Below are 18,972 nucleotides of genomic sequence, written 5' to 3' on the forward strand. Positions count from 1 at the left end.
CGCCCGGGGGTCCTCTAGCCCAGCGTTTCCCAACCTTAGGAACTTGAAGATGCGTGGACTTCAACTCCCAGAATTCCCCAGCCAGCTATGCTGGCTGGGGAATTCTGGGAGTTGAAGTCCACGCATCTTCAAGTCCCTAAGGTTGGGAAACGCTGCTCTAGCCAGCGGAGGGAGGGCTTCCGGGACCGGTTGGCAGGCAGGTCTGTTGGCTTTCAGGGAAGCCTCAGGTGTTCTCCTGGAAGGGAGGCGGTGGGTGGGGGCGAAATCCTGGTTTGGCTTAACAAAGAAACCCATCTGGGGCAAAGAGGGGGGGGAAACCCCCTTTGGGGGAGCTCCAGACAGCAGGGTTGGGTTGCGGGAAAAGTGGACATCGGGAAAAGTGGACATCGGCAGGTGAACTCAGGGGGCCTTTGACTACCTGGCTGAGGTCCAGAAACTTGTTCTCTGTATTGGGGAAGCTCTTGGTTTTTATGGCGAAACAATTGGGAGTGTCTATTGTGACTCAGCCTGGGATGTGGGAGTAGGTTCTTGTCCCCCTTTTTTCTTCCAGGAAGTTAAAAAGACTGGCGCTCGAGTCTTTTCTTGACAGGTGCTTTTGGAGGTCTTCCCAAGAGCAGTGAAGTCCCTGTTTTGGGCTTGACGGAAACCAGGTTTCCTCAGGATGGGATAGATAGCAATAGGAATAAGGCTTAGACTTATATTCCGCTTCACAGTGCTTTACAGCCCTCTCTAAGCGGTTTACAGGGTCAACACATTGCCCCCGATCATCTGGGTCCTCATTTTACCGACCTTGGAAGGATGGAAGGCTGAGATGATATGGTGTCACTATGCAAAAAGAATCCCCAGGGTTGGGATCCTATACCGGCCTGGATAAGAGCTGGTATACAGGAGCCTGTCTTTTGTGCTAGGGAAATAAAAGCTTGTATTTTGAAGTTGGCTATGTTTTCTGAGAGAATTGCTCTTTCCCCAATCTGCTTTTTCCTCTGATAAAAGCAGTCATAGCTACACCCAAGATTGTACACGCAGTTACTTTTGTTCCCAGAAGTGAGTTGGCCAAACTCACACCAAACTCTTCATGGAAAGTCCCCATTATATTGGGGACAAATGGAAATGTCACCTAGGTGGAGAAAGAGATCAAATACACCTCTGGTCTGTTTTATTCCCTATACACTCCTGCAAAATTTGCAGTCGAAAGAAGTTTTGCGAAGTATTTTGGATTCCAGCAAGCACAGCGGTTTCACCATGCTATGGTGATTATTAGCCTTCTTCCAACATGATAATTCGCACTTTGTGGGGTTTTATATTATATAGTCGTTTGCATTGGACAGCAGCCAGTAATTATTTTTGGAAGGTGTTGCATATATTTTCCTCGCATCATGTAGGTTTCCTAGAAGTGTTTATCTGAAGACAATTTTGGGAGTGGAGGGAAAGTTGTGTCTGCGTAAAGTACAGTTTCATTCCTAATTATTACTGAACGAAGGCAGAATTCTGTCTGTGGAAGTTGAAGGATTTGAAGTGGTAAATGCTATTTTAAAGGTTTATGAAAGGAGCGTCTTCAAGCTCAAAGTTGAATTTAAGGATCGGCACTCGCTCAAGTGCTTTCAGCAACAGCTTTTCAGAAATGCAGCTCCCTTTCCTTTCAGAAGAAAATGTTAATATCTGTTTAGGAACAGGGTGTTGGTGGTGTTGGTGAAAGTTTTATCTTAATCATAAATGTTTTGCAAGTTAAGCTTTCACGGTTTGCAAAACAGGAAGGCTGTTTATTTACAGTTACTGCAAGGAAGGACTTCTTTATTTTATCGAGGCCATGAGTAATTGGTGAACTTTAAAAATAAAAGTCCAAAGCCCTCGTGGGTCTGGTCCTAAATTTATCCGAAATGTCAAAATATGAGGCTGTGGTTAATGGTTAAATTTGGGTGCTGCCTACCCATAAAGCTCTCATCAGGGCGGTATTTTTTTTTAATCTACTTAAGACTTTTGGTGTTACGTAAACGGTGAAGTAATTCCATCTTCCCAGAGACCTACCAATCAGGTCAGCGATAGGAGTGGGAATGATCCTTTTAACTCTTACTGTTTATAAACTCCACATAAACTTCCTTGCAAGCCTCTCTGCCTCTTCAAAGTGTCAGATCCAACTTTGTTTCTACTAATGTTGGCTGAAAAAAACATCAGGTTTGGCATAGCAACTATAAAATGTGTTTTTCATTGTAAAATGTGCTTTTCTTTGGAGCCTCTGCTTGATAACCAGATTTCTTTTACCCCTATCTGCAAAATCCTTGTTTTCTCTATCTTGGGTTTTCCTCTGCTTGCAAATACAGTTTGGGACGGTAGAGGAAGTTTGGCCTTGTAGTTTAACATCCACTCTGTTTAGCGAGTTATATACAACCCTTTGTATTTATCAGTCTGTTTCCCACGCTGGGCATGCGTCTGCCAGGAAATGTTTATAATTCATACACTCGACATTCAAAAGACTGCACCTTTGTTCTCAGTTCAAAACAGGAAAATATAGGCCAGCCAGTATGATGCATGAAGCTGGTTAGCGTGTTGATAATTCAGAATTTTTACACCTCTTTTCTCAATTTGGTACCTCCTCTAATTGGAACCACAGTATCCGGAATTTGCATCCAACAGTTATTCTTCTGGTTTTTTGTTTTTTTTTTGCTTTTGTTTTGTTTTTTTGGTGCTTTTGAGTCAGTGTCGATTCCTGGTGAGTGCCTGGGAGAAATCAATGCAATTTTCTTGGCAAGGTTTTTCAGAAGTGGATTGCCCTTACTTGCTCCTTCCTTCCCAGGGCTGAGAAAGAGCAACTGGCCAAAGGTCACCCAGCTGGCTTTGTGCCCAAGGCAGAACTAGAACTCCTGGTCTCCCACTTTCTAGCCTGATGCCTTAACCGCTATATGAAACCTTGCTAGTTGGGAATTTACCATTCATAATTCATTTAGAGAGGAACAGGATGAGGAAACTCGCTCTTCATTATGCATAAATGCAGTGTTACTTCTTTTTTTAAAAAAATAATAATAATACTATGCAAAGCAAGAGTCTGGATGCGGCCCGTATTGGGACAAATTCTGCGACATTCACGGATCATCAGTGGAATTGACTTGGTAAACTCTTGCTGCTGTTGCAGAACGAAATCAGATGCATGCTGAGAGGTTTTTATCCTAGCCAGTTGAGTTACGGTGGGATTAGTCTATGGATCAGGGAGGTCCAACCGTGGCAACTTTTAAGACTGGCTGGGGGAAATTCTGGGAGTTCAAATCCACAAGTTTTAAAGTTGCCCATGTTGTACATCCCTGCTTTAGGGCCTTGATCTGGAAGAATGAACTGCTTCCTACTGGGGGTTGATGGTGGGGATCTTAATTTTCATTGCTCTGTTCGATTATTCAAGCTTCCTCTGAGCAACAATAATGCTGTATTGTTGAGTGGGGAAAACAAGCACATCTGCCAGCTGTATTGGAGGCTACGGTGGGGAGGGGTGGACAAAAAAACCATAGTCTAGCATTATGCTTTACCAGTCTCCGCCAGACACCAGCCTGACAGAAGAGCTGTTTTTCAGTCAATTATTGCAGTGAATGTGGGTGATGAAGAGAGCGAGGCCAAGTCAATGTATGCAAACTCCCTTCCTAGCAGCCTCGGTTATAGCTGCCTTGTGTCACTAAATGTGTCCCGGACTACCTACGGGAGCACCTTCTGCCAATGTCAACACCCCACCGTCCTGTGCGCTCCCACAGAGAGGGCCTCCTCAGGGTGCCACCGCTCAAAGAATGTCGGCTGGTGGCCCCCAGGGGGAGGGCATTCTCAGTGGGTGCGCCAGCCCTCTGGAACTGCTTGCCAACCGAAATCCGGATGGCCCCCGACCTCCGCTCCTTCCGGCGCGACTTAAAAACTTACCTGTTCCAGCAGTCCGGCCTGGCCTGATAGCTCTAATTGGGGTCCCAGTTTGTTTTTACTATTGTTTTTCACTATTGTTCAATCTGTATACCTACCTTCCTCTGTACACCGCCCCGAGTCCCTCGGGAGAAGGGCGGTTTATAAAAACAAATAAATAAAATAAAATAAATAAATAAATAAATGGGCAGAGCGAATTTGGGATTAAAAATAAATATTTTTTTGTTGTTGGGAACAAGCTGCTTGACTTCCAATTTAGCACTCGGTTGGGTACTGCTGTCTACTTTAATTGTGTTCCCTTCAAGGTAGCTGAGTCTGTTGTACAAGAAGAGGCCGGCTTCAAGCCTCAGGACGGGCTTGAGGAGCCAGGTGTCCTGTTTAGGCAGCAGAGTATACAACTCCATTGAGCCCAACATTTTTGTGGTTGAGATTTGTTAAGTGAGTTTTTGCCCCATTTTACAACCTTTCTTGCTGCAGCTGCTAAATGATTCACTGCGGTTGATAAGTTAGTAACCCGGTTAACCCGGTTAACTCCGGACCGCCCCCGATCTGCGTTCATTTCGGCGGGACCTGAAAACCTGGCTTTTCGATCTGTCAGGCCTGGACTGAAGGGGTTTTAGCTTTTTAAACATTGTTTTAATTGTTGGGCTTAATTAATTTATTTTAATTTATATTATCTTTTATACTGTATTTTATGCTGCCCTGTAAACCGCCCTGAGTCCTTCGGGAATAGGGCGGTATAGAAATTTAATCAAATAAATAAATAAACCCGGTTGTTAAGTGAATCTGGCTTCCCCATTGACTTTGCTTGTCAGAAGGTCGCAAAAAGGGGACCTTGAGACAATGCAACGGTCATAAATATGAACCAATTTGCAAGCATCTGAATTTGGATCACACCATCGTGGGGCTGCAGTGAAAAACGGTGACACGTCGTATTTTTCAGTGCCATTGTAGCTTTGAACAGCCAAGTCCTATGCGCAACTGGCTTCAGCATGTGTGTGAACTGGTGTGGGGTGCTGTCAGAAAGAGACTACAAAACGATACCAGAAAGAGGCCGTAAATTGATGTGCCTTTCATTTCAGATTCTGCTTGTTTTGTTTACAAAGTTTAGAAGATGTAGCTTGGGTTTGCAGGTGTCTTCTTAGAATGTCTTCCAATACATTCCTAGCTCTGAGCAAAAGGAACGATAGCACACAAAACCCAGATATGAAATATGAAACGTTGTGCATCTTGCATTATAGCTAGGCCTGTTGGGAAAAATGGGAATTACAGCGTCTGTTTTTTCAAAACCTCGGCAGAGCCGAAAGTGTGTGCCTCTACGCCAGTACAAAGGATATTGCAGCCAGCTGCACCTGTGTAGGTGTGATATGGAGTTGAATAGATCGAGACAGGGTGTGGCATGGGAAGGACACTGTTAATGCCTATTGTGTCTTTCCTGCCAGATTGAGATTGCACCTTAATCCAGTACAAGGCTATAATCAAAACATGATAATCAAAAGCATGAGATGAATGCTGTACAGCAGTCTTTCTCAACCTTGGCCACTTTTAAGGTGGGCAGACTTCAACTCCCAGAATTCCCCAGCCAGCCTGAGAATGGAAGTCCACCCATCTTAAAGTGGCCAAGGTTGAGAAAACACTGCAATATGTGGGACACAAAACATAAACATTCTTTGCTCGGCAGCAGCTACGTGGGTGGTGGCGCATTGCCTAAATATTAAAACAATACATTGCAAGGTTGAACACAACAGCCTTAGCTTGCTTCTGGGAAACATGCAACCACCCGCACCCACTTTGAAAGGCCTCGGGGCTCTGTCATTGTGGTTTAATCCTGCTCTTGGGGTCATTTGGCCAGTAGAAAAAATGGATTGTTCAGACTGTCTCTATCTTGATAGTGGCTGTTGTGCTCTTTGAGTTTTGTTTGGATCTTGCAGGGGTTTGTGGTGCTCACCTTGTGCTCTTTTTCTTCCAGGAGTATCTTACCTTTGAGTAACTGCCCCCAACTACCGTGCTGCAGGCACATTGTTCCAGGGCCTCTGTGGTGCTCCTGATGCCCCTCACCCACTGACGAAGATCCCCGGTGGGCGAGGGGGTAGCAGGGATCCTTCTCTTTCGGCTTTGATATATAAGGTGAGCCCAATTCCGCCTCTCCTGGGCTCTTGCTGCCAGATGAGAAGCTTTTTTTTTGCTTCATAAAAACTCCCAAGAACACTCTTTTTGAGTATTTTTCATTTCTGCCTCCCCAGTTCACAGCACTGTAAATTCAAGCTTGCTGCTTCTGGAAGCTCATTACTTTTGGGGGTTGGTTGCCTTGGAGATCCTTTTTAAATAAGTGACTTCTGATACTTTTTCTAGCACCTCTGGGTGTTAATTGCTTTGTTACTTCCTTCCCCCCCCTTTTTTTTTTTAAAGAATCCAACCTGTGAGAAAATATAACGAAACGATGCTCTGCGTCAGGTCAGGTAGATTTTTGAGTTCACGAAAAGAAGAAAACAAGTACGCCTTCCAATTCTCCCCCCTAGGGTGATCTTCAGTAATCATCCAACTGTTTCTTCCCCCTGGAGCTGTTTCCATAACACTCACAAAGCTAATACTGGATCGTAGGCACCTAAATCTCTTATAACCGGGAAGCCAAAACGACGGGACCAATGAAGAACTTTCCAATGTTGAAATTTCTGGGCAGTGTAGAACACCTTTATAGGCATTAGAGATGTTTCCTCTCGTGTTAGCGAGGAGAAAAGGGTCTTTACTGATCCTGAAGCATCAATAAGCTGTTACACCCACAAGACGTGGTTACCCCATCGAAAGGAACATTGGTACGAGGCTTAGAGATGGATAGTAGTATTCTGGATTCTTAGAAGCGGGTAGTATTCCGGATTGGTAGAATCAAAAGTATGCTTTACAGTCGGTTCCCAATTCCTGTCTTGCATAAAGCCTAAGATGGAGCAGCTATTGTAATATATCGACACAAATTCTGTGGCTGCCAAGGCTAGTTTTTCTAAGGCCGTTTCTGTTAGCATAATAATCCGTTTTTGAAAATGTGCGAATTTTGTAAATGTTTTCCTCCCTTCCCCCTTTCTTAACAAGGATGAGAAGCTCACTGTTAACCAAGATCTTCCAGTGCACGATGGGAAACCACACATTGTCCACTTCCAGTACAAAGTGACGGAAGTAAAGACCTCCTCCTGGGATGCAGTGCTATCCAATCAGAGTCTTTTTGTGGAAATTCCTGATGGCTTATTAGCTGATGGGAGCAAAGAAGGGTAAGACACGCACAGATTACACCCCAAGGAACACAGTTACCGGTAGGAACAGGTTGTACGCTCCTGACTTCTACAAGTTGCTGGGCATAGATTTGTCTCTCTTTAAGCTCCTAGTATTTTGAAGATAGGGTGTGTGGGGGTGGTGGAGGGGGAAGCATCAGTCCTGCCGATGCATACTGATTTGCAGTCCAAAGAAGCTCATGCTGTTACATTTTCCCTTTGGATTAAGCTGGCCTGAGTCTTCCATTTATAAAAATGCTTCAGCCAGTTTAATTCTTTCCTTTTGCCACAATTCTTTGGTCGCTGCATTTCCCCTGTCGAAATGCTTTAAGTACAATTGCATAACTGATTAATTATAGCCAGCTAAAATAAGCAGCTTGGAAGATATAATTAAAATGGATGTTAACAAAATCCCTTCTAAGTTAAAATCGCTGCTGCTTTTTCCACCTCCGATTAAAAGCACGTTGATCCGCTACTTGCTCGATCGGTATGCGAGATAGCCTTGACCAAGCAAGAAGAGCGGCTTGCTCTGTGCCAGGCAATTTTTATAAGGCTATTATTAAAGAGGTAACTCGAAAACCATCTGCAATGTGACACTTGTTCCCTAACCCATGCATTACAGAGGGTTGTTACAGCTTAGTATTTGTTTAACTCTAGCTGCAAAAAAAGTTATGCATTTATATATAAGACCTCATAGCCCACTTGCTGCCTGTGAGCTGGATGCTCTGAAGTAGCAAAACACCACCCAGCCTCCCCCAGCACACAGCTTCCATACGAAGTCTCTTGGAATAACAGTCTCCTGGTGTTCAAAGGAAATTGGTTAATTTTTCCAAACTTTAAATCCAGGCCTCAGCACTTGAAATGCTTCCTGCCTGAGCAGCGGGTTGGACTAGAAGACCTCTAAGTTCCCTTCCAACTCTGCTAGTGTTATTTTGTCCCCATTTCCTTTGTTTTACACAGCTGTGCTCTCCTGCTGGGCAAATGACCACTCAGAAAACAATGCTTGGTTAGTGTCTTGACCCACCCCCTTCCCTTTCCCTCCCCAAATTCCGGGCAGCCCGTTTTCCTTGGCGCACTCTTTCTTGCCCAAGTATCTGTGTCGAACACAACACGGGGATGAGCTGAGTGTAACCTTCTGTTTTCTCCCCACCTGCCAGATTATTAGCGCTGTTAGAATTTGCTGAAGAGAAAATGAAAGCAAGTTATGTCTTCATTTGCTTTCGAAAAAGCAGAGAAGACAGAGGTAAGTGCTTTCACCCCTTCCTTTTGTGCAAAACAAAACCAAAAACCTGCTTGGCAGCAAAGCTGGCCTCATTCAGGGCACTTTGTGGGTGTGAGCTTTTCTCCTTCCAGTTGAGTAACGATTCAGGTATAATTGCTACCAGTAGATACCTAAATTGCTGGCACAATTTTCTCTCCCTGTCAGTTTCTGAGATCGAGTCGGATTTCCAGGTTGGAATGTCTGCCGAATGACAAGAACAAGCAGTATTCAGCCGTCTTGATGTGCTGTGCATGGTTTGGGCCATTTGCAGCCTTCATCACGAGCAGAACAAACTCAACTTTGTAATGTAACTTTGATGGATTGATTGATTGGATAGCGTACAGGTAGTCCTTGACTTACAACAGCTCATTTAGTGACCGAAGTTACGGCGGCATTGAAAAAAGTGACTGAGGACCATTTTTCAGACTTAACGGCCTTTGCAGCATCCCCGTGGTCCCGTGATCAAAATTCGGCAACTGACTCACATTTGTGACAGTCGCAGTGTCCCGAGGTCACGTGATCCCCTTTTGCGACCTTCTTGAGAGGCAAAGTCAACCGGGGAAGCCAGATTCATTTAACGATCGTGTGACTAACTTAACAGCTGCAGTGATTTGCTTAACAACGGTGTCAAGAAAGGTCGTAAAAGGGGGCAAAACTCAGTTAACAGATGTCTCACTTAGCAGCTGAAATTTTGGGCTCAACTGTCACAATTCAAGGGCTACCTGTATTCAAGGGGCCAGCAGCCAATCGTCTTGCAAGATGGGACAGAAAATTAGGACGGGCTGGTTTCAGAAACCTCAGCAGAACGGAACAATTCAGTTATGCCCTACATCAGGGGTAGGCCACCTTGGCTCTTTTGTGACTCGTGGACTTCAACTCCCAGAATTCCTGAGCCAGCCACACTGAGGAGAAAGGGAGAGGTTTCCAAGCTGAGCCACGCTGGATCAGGAATTCTGGGAGTTGAAGTCCACCAGTCATAAAAGAGCCAAGGTTGCCTACCCCTGGCCTACGTATACAGAAAATCAGAGCATTTGCTTTAGGTATAAAAGCAGCCTACGTATCAATCTGATCTTGTTCATTTTCTTTGCAGCTCCGTTACTGAAGACGTTCAGTTTTCTGGGTTTTGAAATTGTGAGGCCTGGTCATCCTTGTGTCCCATCACGGCCAGATGTGTTGTTCATGGTATACCCCCTGGATCAGGTCTCTTCTGATGATGATGATGATTAGACCTAGTGCAGCGTTTCAGTGGGGCCTGGACATGCTTCGAGGACGAGAGGGGGCTAAAATGCCTCTTCTGAGCAAAGGGAAAACAAAATTCTTCTGGACTGAAACGGCATTTCTTATTGTTAGAGTGACCTGTATATCTTCTGAGTTGACTTTTCCATTGAAATGTGTTACCTAGCGAATAATATAAAGTCTGCACATGTAATTGCACAATAGTAAATGGAAGGTAAATGGGAGCTCTGGGGCCCGCTGTTAAGCCTGGTGAAGACATCCCCTCCAGCCAGACGGTGGCTGTGGAGCCCACAGACGGAGAGAGGGAGAAGCCTGTTACTTGTTACATACATGTTGGGCTACCTATTAAGTTTGGGTATTTGGCTTTCATTTTAAATGCATATTTATATGTTCACTCAGACTCTTAAGCAGGGGGATGTTTTGAGCGTGGAAATATGAGGATAGCTTTGCTTTTTTTTTTTTTTTGCAAATAGATGATTTGCACCACTGGGTTAATCAATATTCTGGGGCCCTGACAAGCTCTTATCCTCTTTCTGGCTTTATTAGGTTAGTATTAACTCTAGTGCATTTAGAAGTGGGGGGTGGGGGGTGGGGGGAAGTGAAAGAAAGGTGTGAAGCTGGCCTTGCTTCGAAAGGATCAGGGCAGTCTTGTGTTCTATGGAATCAGGTGGGGAATTGGAGAAAGAATCAAGTCAAATCAAGCGTTCCCTTTCTTTGGAAGAATGTCTGGCCCACATCGAAGTCTTACGGATTCTGGAATCGTCACTGGCCACTTGATTTTGTCACTCACTTGATTAGACTTCAGTCCTACGCCGCCTTCAAAATGCATTTGGAAACTTTACCTAAAAGTAGTTCTTGTAATTGATATTTCATGTCCTCATCCTTCCTTCGAATGCCACCCCCCCCCCCCGGGAATATTAGATGACTGCTATCGTGCTTACTTTTCCTTAAAACAAGCCAGTTCCTTCAAACTTCATTCACAATATACAATTCTAAAACTGTTCTTGTCTATTTACTTATATTATCCAACGCACTTTTACACTTCTCAGGCATTTATCTTGTGCAAAATGGGAGCCATCTGGCTATCACAGAAGGGAAACTCTAAGAAAACCTAGGGGTGCATGATAAGCTGTCTCTTTGGAGGAAATTCTGCTTAGTATTCAGTTATCGGCTGTGAGTGTCTTGATTTGCCTCACTGCATCTTAGGGCAGCAATCAGCCTTGCTGGTTGGAGGGGGGTATATCTTTGGCCGCTTTGGGGGGGGGGAAAGGGAGGGAACAACATATGATTGATACCATGGAGATAAAAGTATCTGTATTCTCTCAATTTTTGCTTGTAAAATGCTGGATCTCACAACTATAGGCTTTTAATATTAGCCAAAACCTGAAAATTTATTGGTGTAACCTATTGATAATGGAAGGAAAAATAGATATTAGAATAGGCGGGCAATGGAAGACGGAAGATATTCCTTTGTATAGGTTTATCATTTAGGGTTACCTGGTTATTTGATAAGCAATTCAATCTGCACTGTCCAGTCCAATGTGACATGTGGAAACCCAACAACTCACTGACCCAACAACTATACGCCAGTTGGACAGACTACCACCTGTTACACAAAGTTGGCTTCTACATTCACCACGCCTTTTTATAACCTAGACTGATGAGGCTATTTATATTTCTTAAATGGAATTTAGACAATTCTTGAATATATTGCCCTTGCAAATTAGGACATCTTGGAATGAAGCCTACTCTTTCGAGATGAATTCTGCTTGCCTTCCTGGCTGTGCTTTGTCTTCTTTGGTTGAGCGATACTTAAACCCAACAGTATAGTATGACTGCCGTTTGCGGAAACAAGCATAGGCCAGCTAGATCCTAAACTACATTGGCCCCTTAATCTTTTAAGATATTTGTGCCTATTGTTTTTCCAGATTTCTAGCCTATATAAAAGAAATGTGGCTTTTTAAATTCAAGCTTCATAATGTCCCCATATTTTTTTTTTGCTTCTATGTGTTACAAGAACATGTGGTTCCTGTCATCCGAGTTACCAGAAAGATCTAGAGGGACAAAATCAAATTTAAAGACATTTCTATCAAACCCAGGAAACATCAGTCCAATAAAATTCAGTCTTTGATCAAGGGCTATTCAAAATGCAATTTTTGAGGAAAAGGGAAAAATTCAAAATTCATTCCTCTGTTGTTACATTTACAAATGAGCTTGTTCTATTTAGGAAGGTACATATTTGGAAGAGAATAAAAATATTCCCTAGTACTACCAAATTTTCTTCCCCTCATTTGTTACTATACCCTGAATGTAGAAAAAAAGGCTCATTTAGTTGGACTTTTGTTAAATTTACGTTTTAGCCATAATGATACCGAGTTTGCAGAATAGGATTGTTACTCATGAATATTCCCAGCTTGTTATGACTTCCTTGTAGTTATTAGATGGGCCAATAAAATATCCTGTAGTGTCTTGATTCAAAAGCCCTTTTGGGGAGGGTTTGGATACATATATATCTCCCATGAGTCTAGCTTTTTTGCCATTTGCTTACAACCTATGTTAAAAGCCATACGACAACTGAAGTCTTGGCGTTAAAGGTGAAAAAAACATGTCTGCTTATTCAGTTCTCAGGCACATCCTCGGACTGAGTTGTTATCCAAAGCGCTGATCCAATACCCTTTGTGCCTACCACATCTGCAGTCCTACGTATCTGTGGAGTACCATATTGGAAAGGGCAAAACATTAAATCCATTTGCTTTGTGAAATACCAAAATTTGAGAGAGTAGTGTGAAACGTTTCTCCACCATTTCCACTCCTGGTTGTTTTTTGTTGTTTTTTTTTTTTACATTGACTTAACGATTTCCTCTAGACCAGACATGTCAAACACAAAGCCCGGGGGCCGGATGCGGCCCACGAAGTGGTTTCATGTGGCCCGCGAAGCCATCCTGGAAAGAGTGAGGGAGCGGCCCCCACTGCCTTGGCCCTGGCCCAGAGACCCTCCTGCCAAAGACCCTCAGATCTGTCCCACTCCTGCCCAGGCCCCCATAGGCACCCTTGATGCGAACCATGTAGAGCTGGCCACGCCCACCCAGTAGGCCATACGCACTCTAGCCACGCCCACCCAGTAGGCCACGCCCACCATGGCCATACCCACCCGGCCCCTTGAGGGCAACCACAATGCTGATGCGGCCCTCAATGAAATTGAGTTTGACACCCCTGATCTAGACTATATCTTTGGTTTTTAATTCTTCACTCAGGAAGTTCTGCAAAGCAGGGAAAAAAAACCCCTAGTGAAACAGTAAGACTGCAAAAAAACAAAACCTGTTTAGTTAATAGACTGATCCAGCTGCTCAGGCCGAAATGCTCGACCTCTATGCCACCTGCTTGGAACCTGCAAATGTATTTCTAGCCCTTCCACAAGTTGGGGAGGTGGGCTAATTTAACTAATGTCAAGTTAAATAATTTTTTTTTTTTACACAAATATGACTATCTGTATTTTTTTTTAAAAAAAAAACAACAACAGCAATACACTAACACCAATACAAACAAAAGGCCAAAAGCTTTGCATGCACCCAACAGGGCAAGGATCCTGCTGTTGAGGTAGGGCATCTCCTAGTATAAGGTCAGGAGCATAAAGTCAGGCCCGGAAGAGAACTCAAGTGATTGCTTATCCCTTTTTTTCTTTTTCCAAGAGCTTGCTACAACATGGTGCTTCTGTAAAGGCTCCCCTCAAAAGTAGGTAACCCTGAGGTTTACTCACTGACACTAACATCTCTCGCGCCTTGTCAGGAGTTTGCACGGCTCGCGTTTTGTGGCTGTTGTGTTTTGTGGCTACCTGAGTTGAATGAATTCATAAAACCGTATCGGGTGGTGAGCACTCTTGCTATTGCAACGTTCTTACAAGGACTAGGTGATCCTCTTGTTTGGGCGAGAGCTCCTAGGTCAGGGGTAGGCAAGCTTGGCTCTTTTATGACTCGTGGACTTCAACTCCCAGAATTCCTGAGTCAGCTGACTCAGGAATTCTGGGAGTTGAAGTCCACGAGTCATAAAAGAGCCAAGCTTGCCTACCCCTGTCTTAGGTCACAGTTCTAAGGCAACTCTTGGAAGCTCGCTCTGCAGAAGACCTTGAAGGCCAAGTGCCAGAAAGGAGGAGAGGATGCTGCAGCACGCTTGGTAGTGTGCTTCGAGATGGTGGGGGTTGCTGCCAAAGGAGACTGCTAGGGATAAGCGGTCTCTTCTGCCTGCTGCCCCCTCCCCCAGGTACTTGGATGAAGCTAGCTGAGGACCCCAGCTGGCAAAGGGGGGGGGAAAAAAGAAACCCTGACAAATTTCAAACAATTCCTTTTTACAGTATATACAAAGTCCAAGAGGCAGCGGGTGGCCTCGCACGACATACAGACAGGAACAGAAAGACAAGAGCTGGGAAATCGCACCGCTGAAAGAGACCCACGGCCCCCATTCCTGAAGAGTAACTTGGGAGGGCAGGACCTGGGCCCCTTACCATTCCACCCGACAGCTCTGCAGGAACTGGGGTGGGGGTCAGACGGGTCGTCAAGGACACTGGCAAGGGGGTAGGGAACGAGAGCCAGGCAGAGGTCCGGCAATGCACAGAGACGGTCTCTGCTCTGCTCTCAGTCCGGGCTGGGTGTGTGTGTGTGTGGGGGGGGAGGCATTTAGCAGGAGGGAACTGCTTCTCGCCTGCTTACCCGTGTAGAGGCTGCAACCGCAGCAGGGCTTTGCAGGAAGGTGGCCGGTTGCTAAATGTGCCCTCGCGTCGTCTCGGCAAGGTCAAGCTTGGTTATTTTCCAAACCGCAGGGCGCAGCCAGCCCTCGCTTCATTCCTTGCCGAGAAAGGAGGGTTTTCCAGGTGTGGGGAAGGCCTGAAAAAAAATCAAGCCGCTCTGCCCAGAACCACCAGGCCGTGGCAGCAAGGCTTCCTTCCTCTGTGGGAAGGGCCGGGGAAGACAGGAGCGACAGGCACCCTTCAAGCAGAGAGGAGCGACTTGACTGCTGGGCCACGGCGGGGCCCCGAGAGAAGCAGGACCAGCCTGCCCAAAGGCCATGTGATCGGCAGTGCTGAGAGGCCGTTTTGTGCCGGGGGAGCAAAGGTGCTGCTGCCTCGCAACGCGCAAGTCCCGCCAGCAGGGAGAGGGGCTAGAAAAAACGGCTGGTGGGACGACGGCCTTTCCAAGAGCAGCAGGCCCCAAGGCAAAGTGCTACAGAGAAGTCCGGTAACCGTTCCTGGCTGGAGAAACGTACGGCTGGCTGAGGCTCGTGGCAGGCCTGATGGCCTCCCTGCTTCCTCCCGAGTTCCCCAGGCCAGCGTGAGGCAGGAGAGCCTCGTGTTTCCGGTGCTCTTTGCGAGAGTCCACCTACCTGCTTGTGCCACGTGACGGACTTCTTACCAATGAAAAGGATTTTTTAAAAAAGAGCCCCCAAACCCACCATCTGGACGTTGTCTTCAGCCAACTCTGGAATGGCTTTCTCGGCTGCCGCCTGGGAACCAAGGAGCTACGTGTGGAACTCGCAGCTCATGTGCTCCTCCTCCCCGACACTTTTCCCAAAGGTCCTGTGATGATGTCACACTGCTTCTTTCCCAGAAGAGTTCTGGAAAACGGCCAGTCGCCCCAAGTCAGATGAATAAATATTTCGGAAAGTCCCAGCTCCGTCACTCACTCATACGGGGCTCGGCGTGTGTTCGGTGGGGAGGGGGCAGAGTCTGCATCGCACTGTGGCAGGACCGTCAGGCAGAACAATCAACACCATTCAGCTGAGGTCTGTCTAACGCAGTTTCCAGCGCTTCCTCATGTGAGCCAGTCACATGTCTTGGTACAGCCCGGGGGTGGGGTGGGGGTTACATTATCAGTCGTGTCCTGTTGGGAAGAGTAGAGAGAGGTCAGCAATCTCCGTCTCAGCCACAGGGTGGCGCCAGAGTCACAGAGGCCCAGAAGTTGGACTTGGCCATCTTGCCTTCTTCCCAACTGGAGAAGCAGCTGGGCTTCGAACTAGGACAGGGGTAGGCAACCTCGGCTCTTTTGTGACTCATGGACTTCAACTCCCAGAATTCCTGAGCCAGCTATGCTGGCTCAGGAATTCTGGGAGTTGAAGTCCATGAGTCACAAAAGAGCCGAGGTTGCCTACCCCTGAACTAGGAAGTGGGCAGTTCCCTGGTTAGGGAACCTACCACAAGCAATGCTAGCTAGCCTTACGTCCATTACCCAACTTCTGAATTTCATCAGAACTCAACAACAGGAAAGGGGTCCCAAAGGTGCTTTTTCAAAAGGCAACTGGACTTTCCCCCCTCCCCCCCCCCGGCTCCTTGAAGACGTTTTGCTTCTCATCCCCAAACCTTCTTCAATTCTGGTCAAGTTCTAGGTGGGGGGGGGAAACAAAAACCCTCCAAGAAAGTGCAGCGGCCTCTTTGTTCCGCCCCACGGCCACTTAAGGCAGGTGTGTTGGGGGGGTCCTTACCATTTTCACCTTCGGGGCGGGGGGTACAGGGAAGGAGCGGAACCTTGCTGACTGGCAACAATGGCTGTAGATGAAAGACCTGTAGAGGAACAAACCAAGAGATTCCCAAAGGCCATTAAAATCGCAAATGTGGGAGGGGCGGCTACGTAAACTGAATCAATCAATCAAAATAAATACTGAATTTGGAATCCTGACCCCACCCCCACCCACCCCCGAATGACATCCCTCTACAGAAGTACCTCATCCGTTCTCACCTGTTGCATAGGGCAGGTTATACTGGGCTGGGAGCAATGAGTAGCCCAAGTGGTGGTGATGGTGATGCGTAGACATCAGACGCTGTGAAGGGGACGAGCGGGGCCGGTCCACACTTCTCTCGGCCCCACTGGCTCCCCCTACACTACTGCAGCCTGCGCTGCTTCCTCCCATCCCGCAGCCGCTGCGCTCCTGGGAGGCCTTCTCGCTTATCTGCACAGTAAGCAGAAAAAGAGAGAGTTTCAAGCCCAAGGGTGAATCTGTTAAGGAAGGGCAGGCCATCCTGGGCAGATTCTGTCTTGTTGCCCTGCAATTCTTGGCTGGATTCCTCCAGTCCCTGCAAACTCCAGCCACCAGGCAGGGCAAGTATCATATGCTCCAATCATGGCAGGATCCACGAGAGAAGGCTCTAGCTCCAACCACGGCAGGATCCACGAGAGAAGAGCCACAGGCTCTGCTCCAATCACGGCAGGATCCACGAGAGAAGGCTCTAGCTCCAACCACAGCAGGATCCACGAGAGAAGAGCCACAGGCTCTAGCTCCAATCACGGCAGGATCCACCAGAGAAGAGCCGTTATGTTCTGAGCCAGGCTCAACCCAAAGGCCCGGTGCTGAGAACTCCTTAGAGCAGCTCCACCACCCACAGACTCACCGTTGGGGATTTGCTCTTGTAGTGGCTGGCGTGCTGCTGCAAGATGTCCAGGGCCTTGGATTCGGAGCTGGATTTACAGCCAATAATAGGGCTGGCTCGGGATTTTTCGCTTTCCTCGCTTCCAGAGGACTTACTGCCGTAGGGGGAGAATGAGTAGCTGGAGGGTAGGTAAGAGCCTGTGGGAGAGACACCAGTCAGCATTTCTGCCCTGGGTTTGTCAGAAGAGGCAGCCTCCCAGAGGAACCAACTGACATCATACACTCTTTGGGGAAAAGATGAGAAATGGAAAAGGACTGACTCAAGGCTGGCAGCAGGAGAGGTTTAGGAGAGGGCATCCCCCCCCAGATTTTTTCAGGTTTCATATTCTTAGAACCTAGATCAGGGCTAGGCCACCTTGGCTCTTTTATGACTCGCGGACTTCAACTCCCAGAATTCCTGAACCAGCCGTGCTGAGGAGAAATGGAGAGGTTTCCATGCTGAGCCATGGCTGGCTGAGGAATTCTGGGAGTTGAAGTCCGCGAGTCATCAAAGAGCCGAGGTGGCCTACCCCTGGACTAGATCATCAGCCGCTCAGACAAAATTACCTAACTTGGAATGCTTGGGGCACACGGGTTAATACAACCCGTACGAACAGAAGCCCTTTTGGGGTCCTCCATCATTTTTAAAAATGAGCAGGGAAAAGTGTTAAGGAACGCCGCCGTAAGCAAAGCAAAGGGAATTCCCTATTCTCTGCCACCGTGGTGGAATGGGGGTCTGGATTCCCAGCAGGGAGGGGGTGCATTCCAGAGGAACAAGAAACAACTCCGTTCAGATCGCCTGCGTGAGAGAAAGAGGACGGTCCCTCCCTCCTAATTCCCAGAGTTTATGCTTTGCAGGGATGCAAGTTTGCTTTAGTTTGACAAGATGGTGTCTATGGGTGAGGAAGAATAAAAGAAATCTGCTCGGACTAACCATGATGTGTCTTTCTCGAGTTTCGGAGCCTGACAGAGACGTGACGTTAGACATCTCACTATATCTGAGCTCAATCCCCTCATTTTATTCTGGAGACTTCGAGCCTTCCCTCTTGAGGCACGACAGGAATCACCTGGAACCACAGGCTTCCCTTTCAATTCCCCCTACCTGGGTAGTTCTGCATCATGACGGTCGGCATGCCACGATAACTGGAATGGCTGGGGTCGTACGACTGACTGTAGGAGTAGCCGTGCATGTAGGGGATGTAGGACTGGTGCTGGCTGAGGGGGGAGGACACGGGCACGTGGGCGCCGGATCTGGCTTCTTTCCCCACGAAGCGGGAGTCCTCGCCGGAAGGCGTCTTGCAGTCAGAGTTGGCGCTCTCTTTCCCGTCTTCCTTCACGACGGATTCCTTGCCACGGCTCCTCTCCTCCTTTAACTTTCGCTCCCTTTCTTCCTTCCACCGCTCATCCTCCGTTTTGACGTCAGGGTACTTAGCGGGGTAAACGTAGGTCCACATGCGGGGTTCGGCCTCCTGCAGCAACATAGGAGGGTCAAGTCAGTTCAAGTGACTAGCAATTCCACAGCCTAGAAGTCGCCACATTGGAAGCTGGGGGGAAGCTCCGGTGGAGTATTTTATTTATTTTATTTATTATTGGGACTTATATGCCGCCCTATCTCCCAAAGGACTCAGGGCGGCTAACAACAGTAACATATAATAAATACAGAAGTTAAGATAAAAAATTAAAATTAAAGGCCTCTGTACAATAAATTAAAATTAAAATTAAAATAAATTAAAAGTTACGAGTTAAAAATTAAAAACATAATTAAAATCACTGTCAGTCCAGGTCAGCCAGGTGGAAAAGGAGTGTTTCGAGGCCGCGGCGAAAGGACCGGAGATCTTGGGCTGTCCGAAGCTTATGGGGGAGCTTGGTACGGAGTGGTACGGAGTGGTACGGATCCAGATATTCAGTTTCCTTCAGAACCAAAGGGAGCTGCCGTGC

The 18,972-nt window shown here is 46.8% G+C and overlaps 2 protein-coding genes across 5 annotated transcripts in view; one reads left to right on the forward strand and one right to left on the reverse strand.

The window, feature by feature from the left end:
* Positions 1 to 10,647, forward strand: part of OAZ2 (ornithine decarboxylase antizyme 2) — an 11,467-nt gene extending 820 nt beyond the window's left edge. Inside the window, 5 exon segments of the mRNA XM_081337697.1 lie at positions 5,858 to 5,933; positions 5,935 to 6,015; positions 6,973 to 7,148; positions 8,306 to 8,391; positions 9,500 to 10,647. Coding sequence (XP_081193823.1) covers positions 5,858 to 5,933; positions 5,935 to 6,015; positions 6,973 to 7,148; positions 8,306 to 8,391; positions 9,500 to 9,636 — 556 coding nt within the window. The 3' untranslated portion in view covers positions 9,637 to 10,647.
* The window catches only part of ZNF609 (zinc finger protein 609), a 66,656-nt gene continuing 57,774 nt past the window's right edge, over positions 10,091 to 18,972 (reverse strand). For all 4 annotated transcript variants that reach the window (XM_081337693.1, XM_081337694.1, XM_081337695.1 and 1 more), the window contains exons 6-10: positions 18,137 to 18,503; positions 17,018 to 17,193; positions 16,368 to 16,578; positions 16,114 to 16,192; positions 10,091 to 15,515 (exon numbers count right to left, since the gene is read on the reverse strand). In XM_081337693.1, the coding sequence (XP_081193819.1) occupies positions 16,119 to 16,192; positions 16,368 to 16,578; positions 17,018 to 17,193; positions 18,137 to 18,503 (828 nt within the window). In that variant the 3' untranslated portion in view covers positions 10,091 to 15,515; positions 16,114 to 16,118. The remainder of the gene's footprint in view (positions 15,516 to 16,113; positions 16,193 to 16,367; positions 16,579 to 17,017; positions 17,194 to 18,136; positions 18,504 to 18,972) is intronic.

Source organism: Vipera berus, assembly GCF_964194415.1.
Source record: "Vipera berus genome assembly, chromosome: 12".
Taxonomy (NCBI): Eukaryota; Metazoa; Chordata; class Lepidosauria; order Squamata; family Viperidae; genus Vipera; species Vipera berus.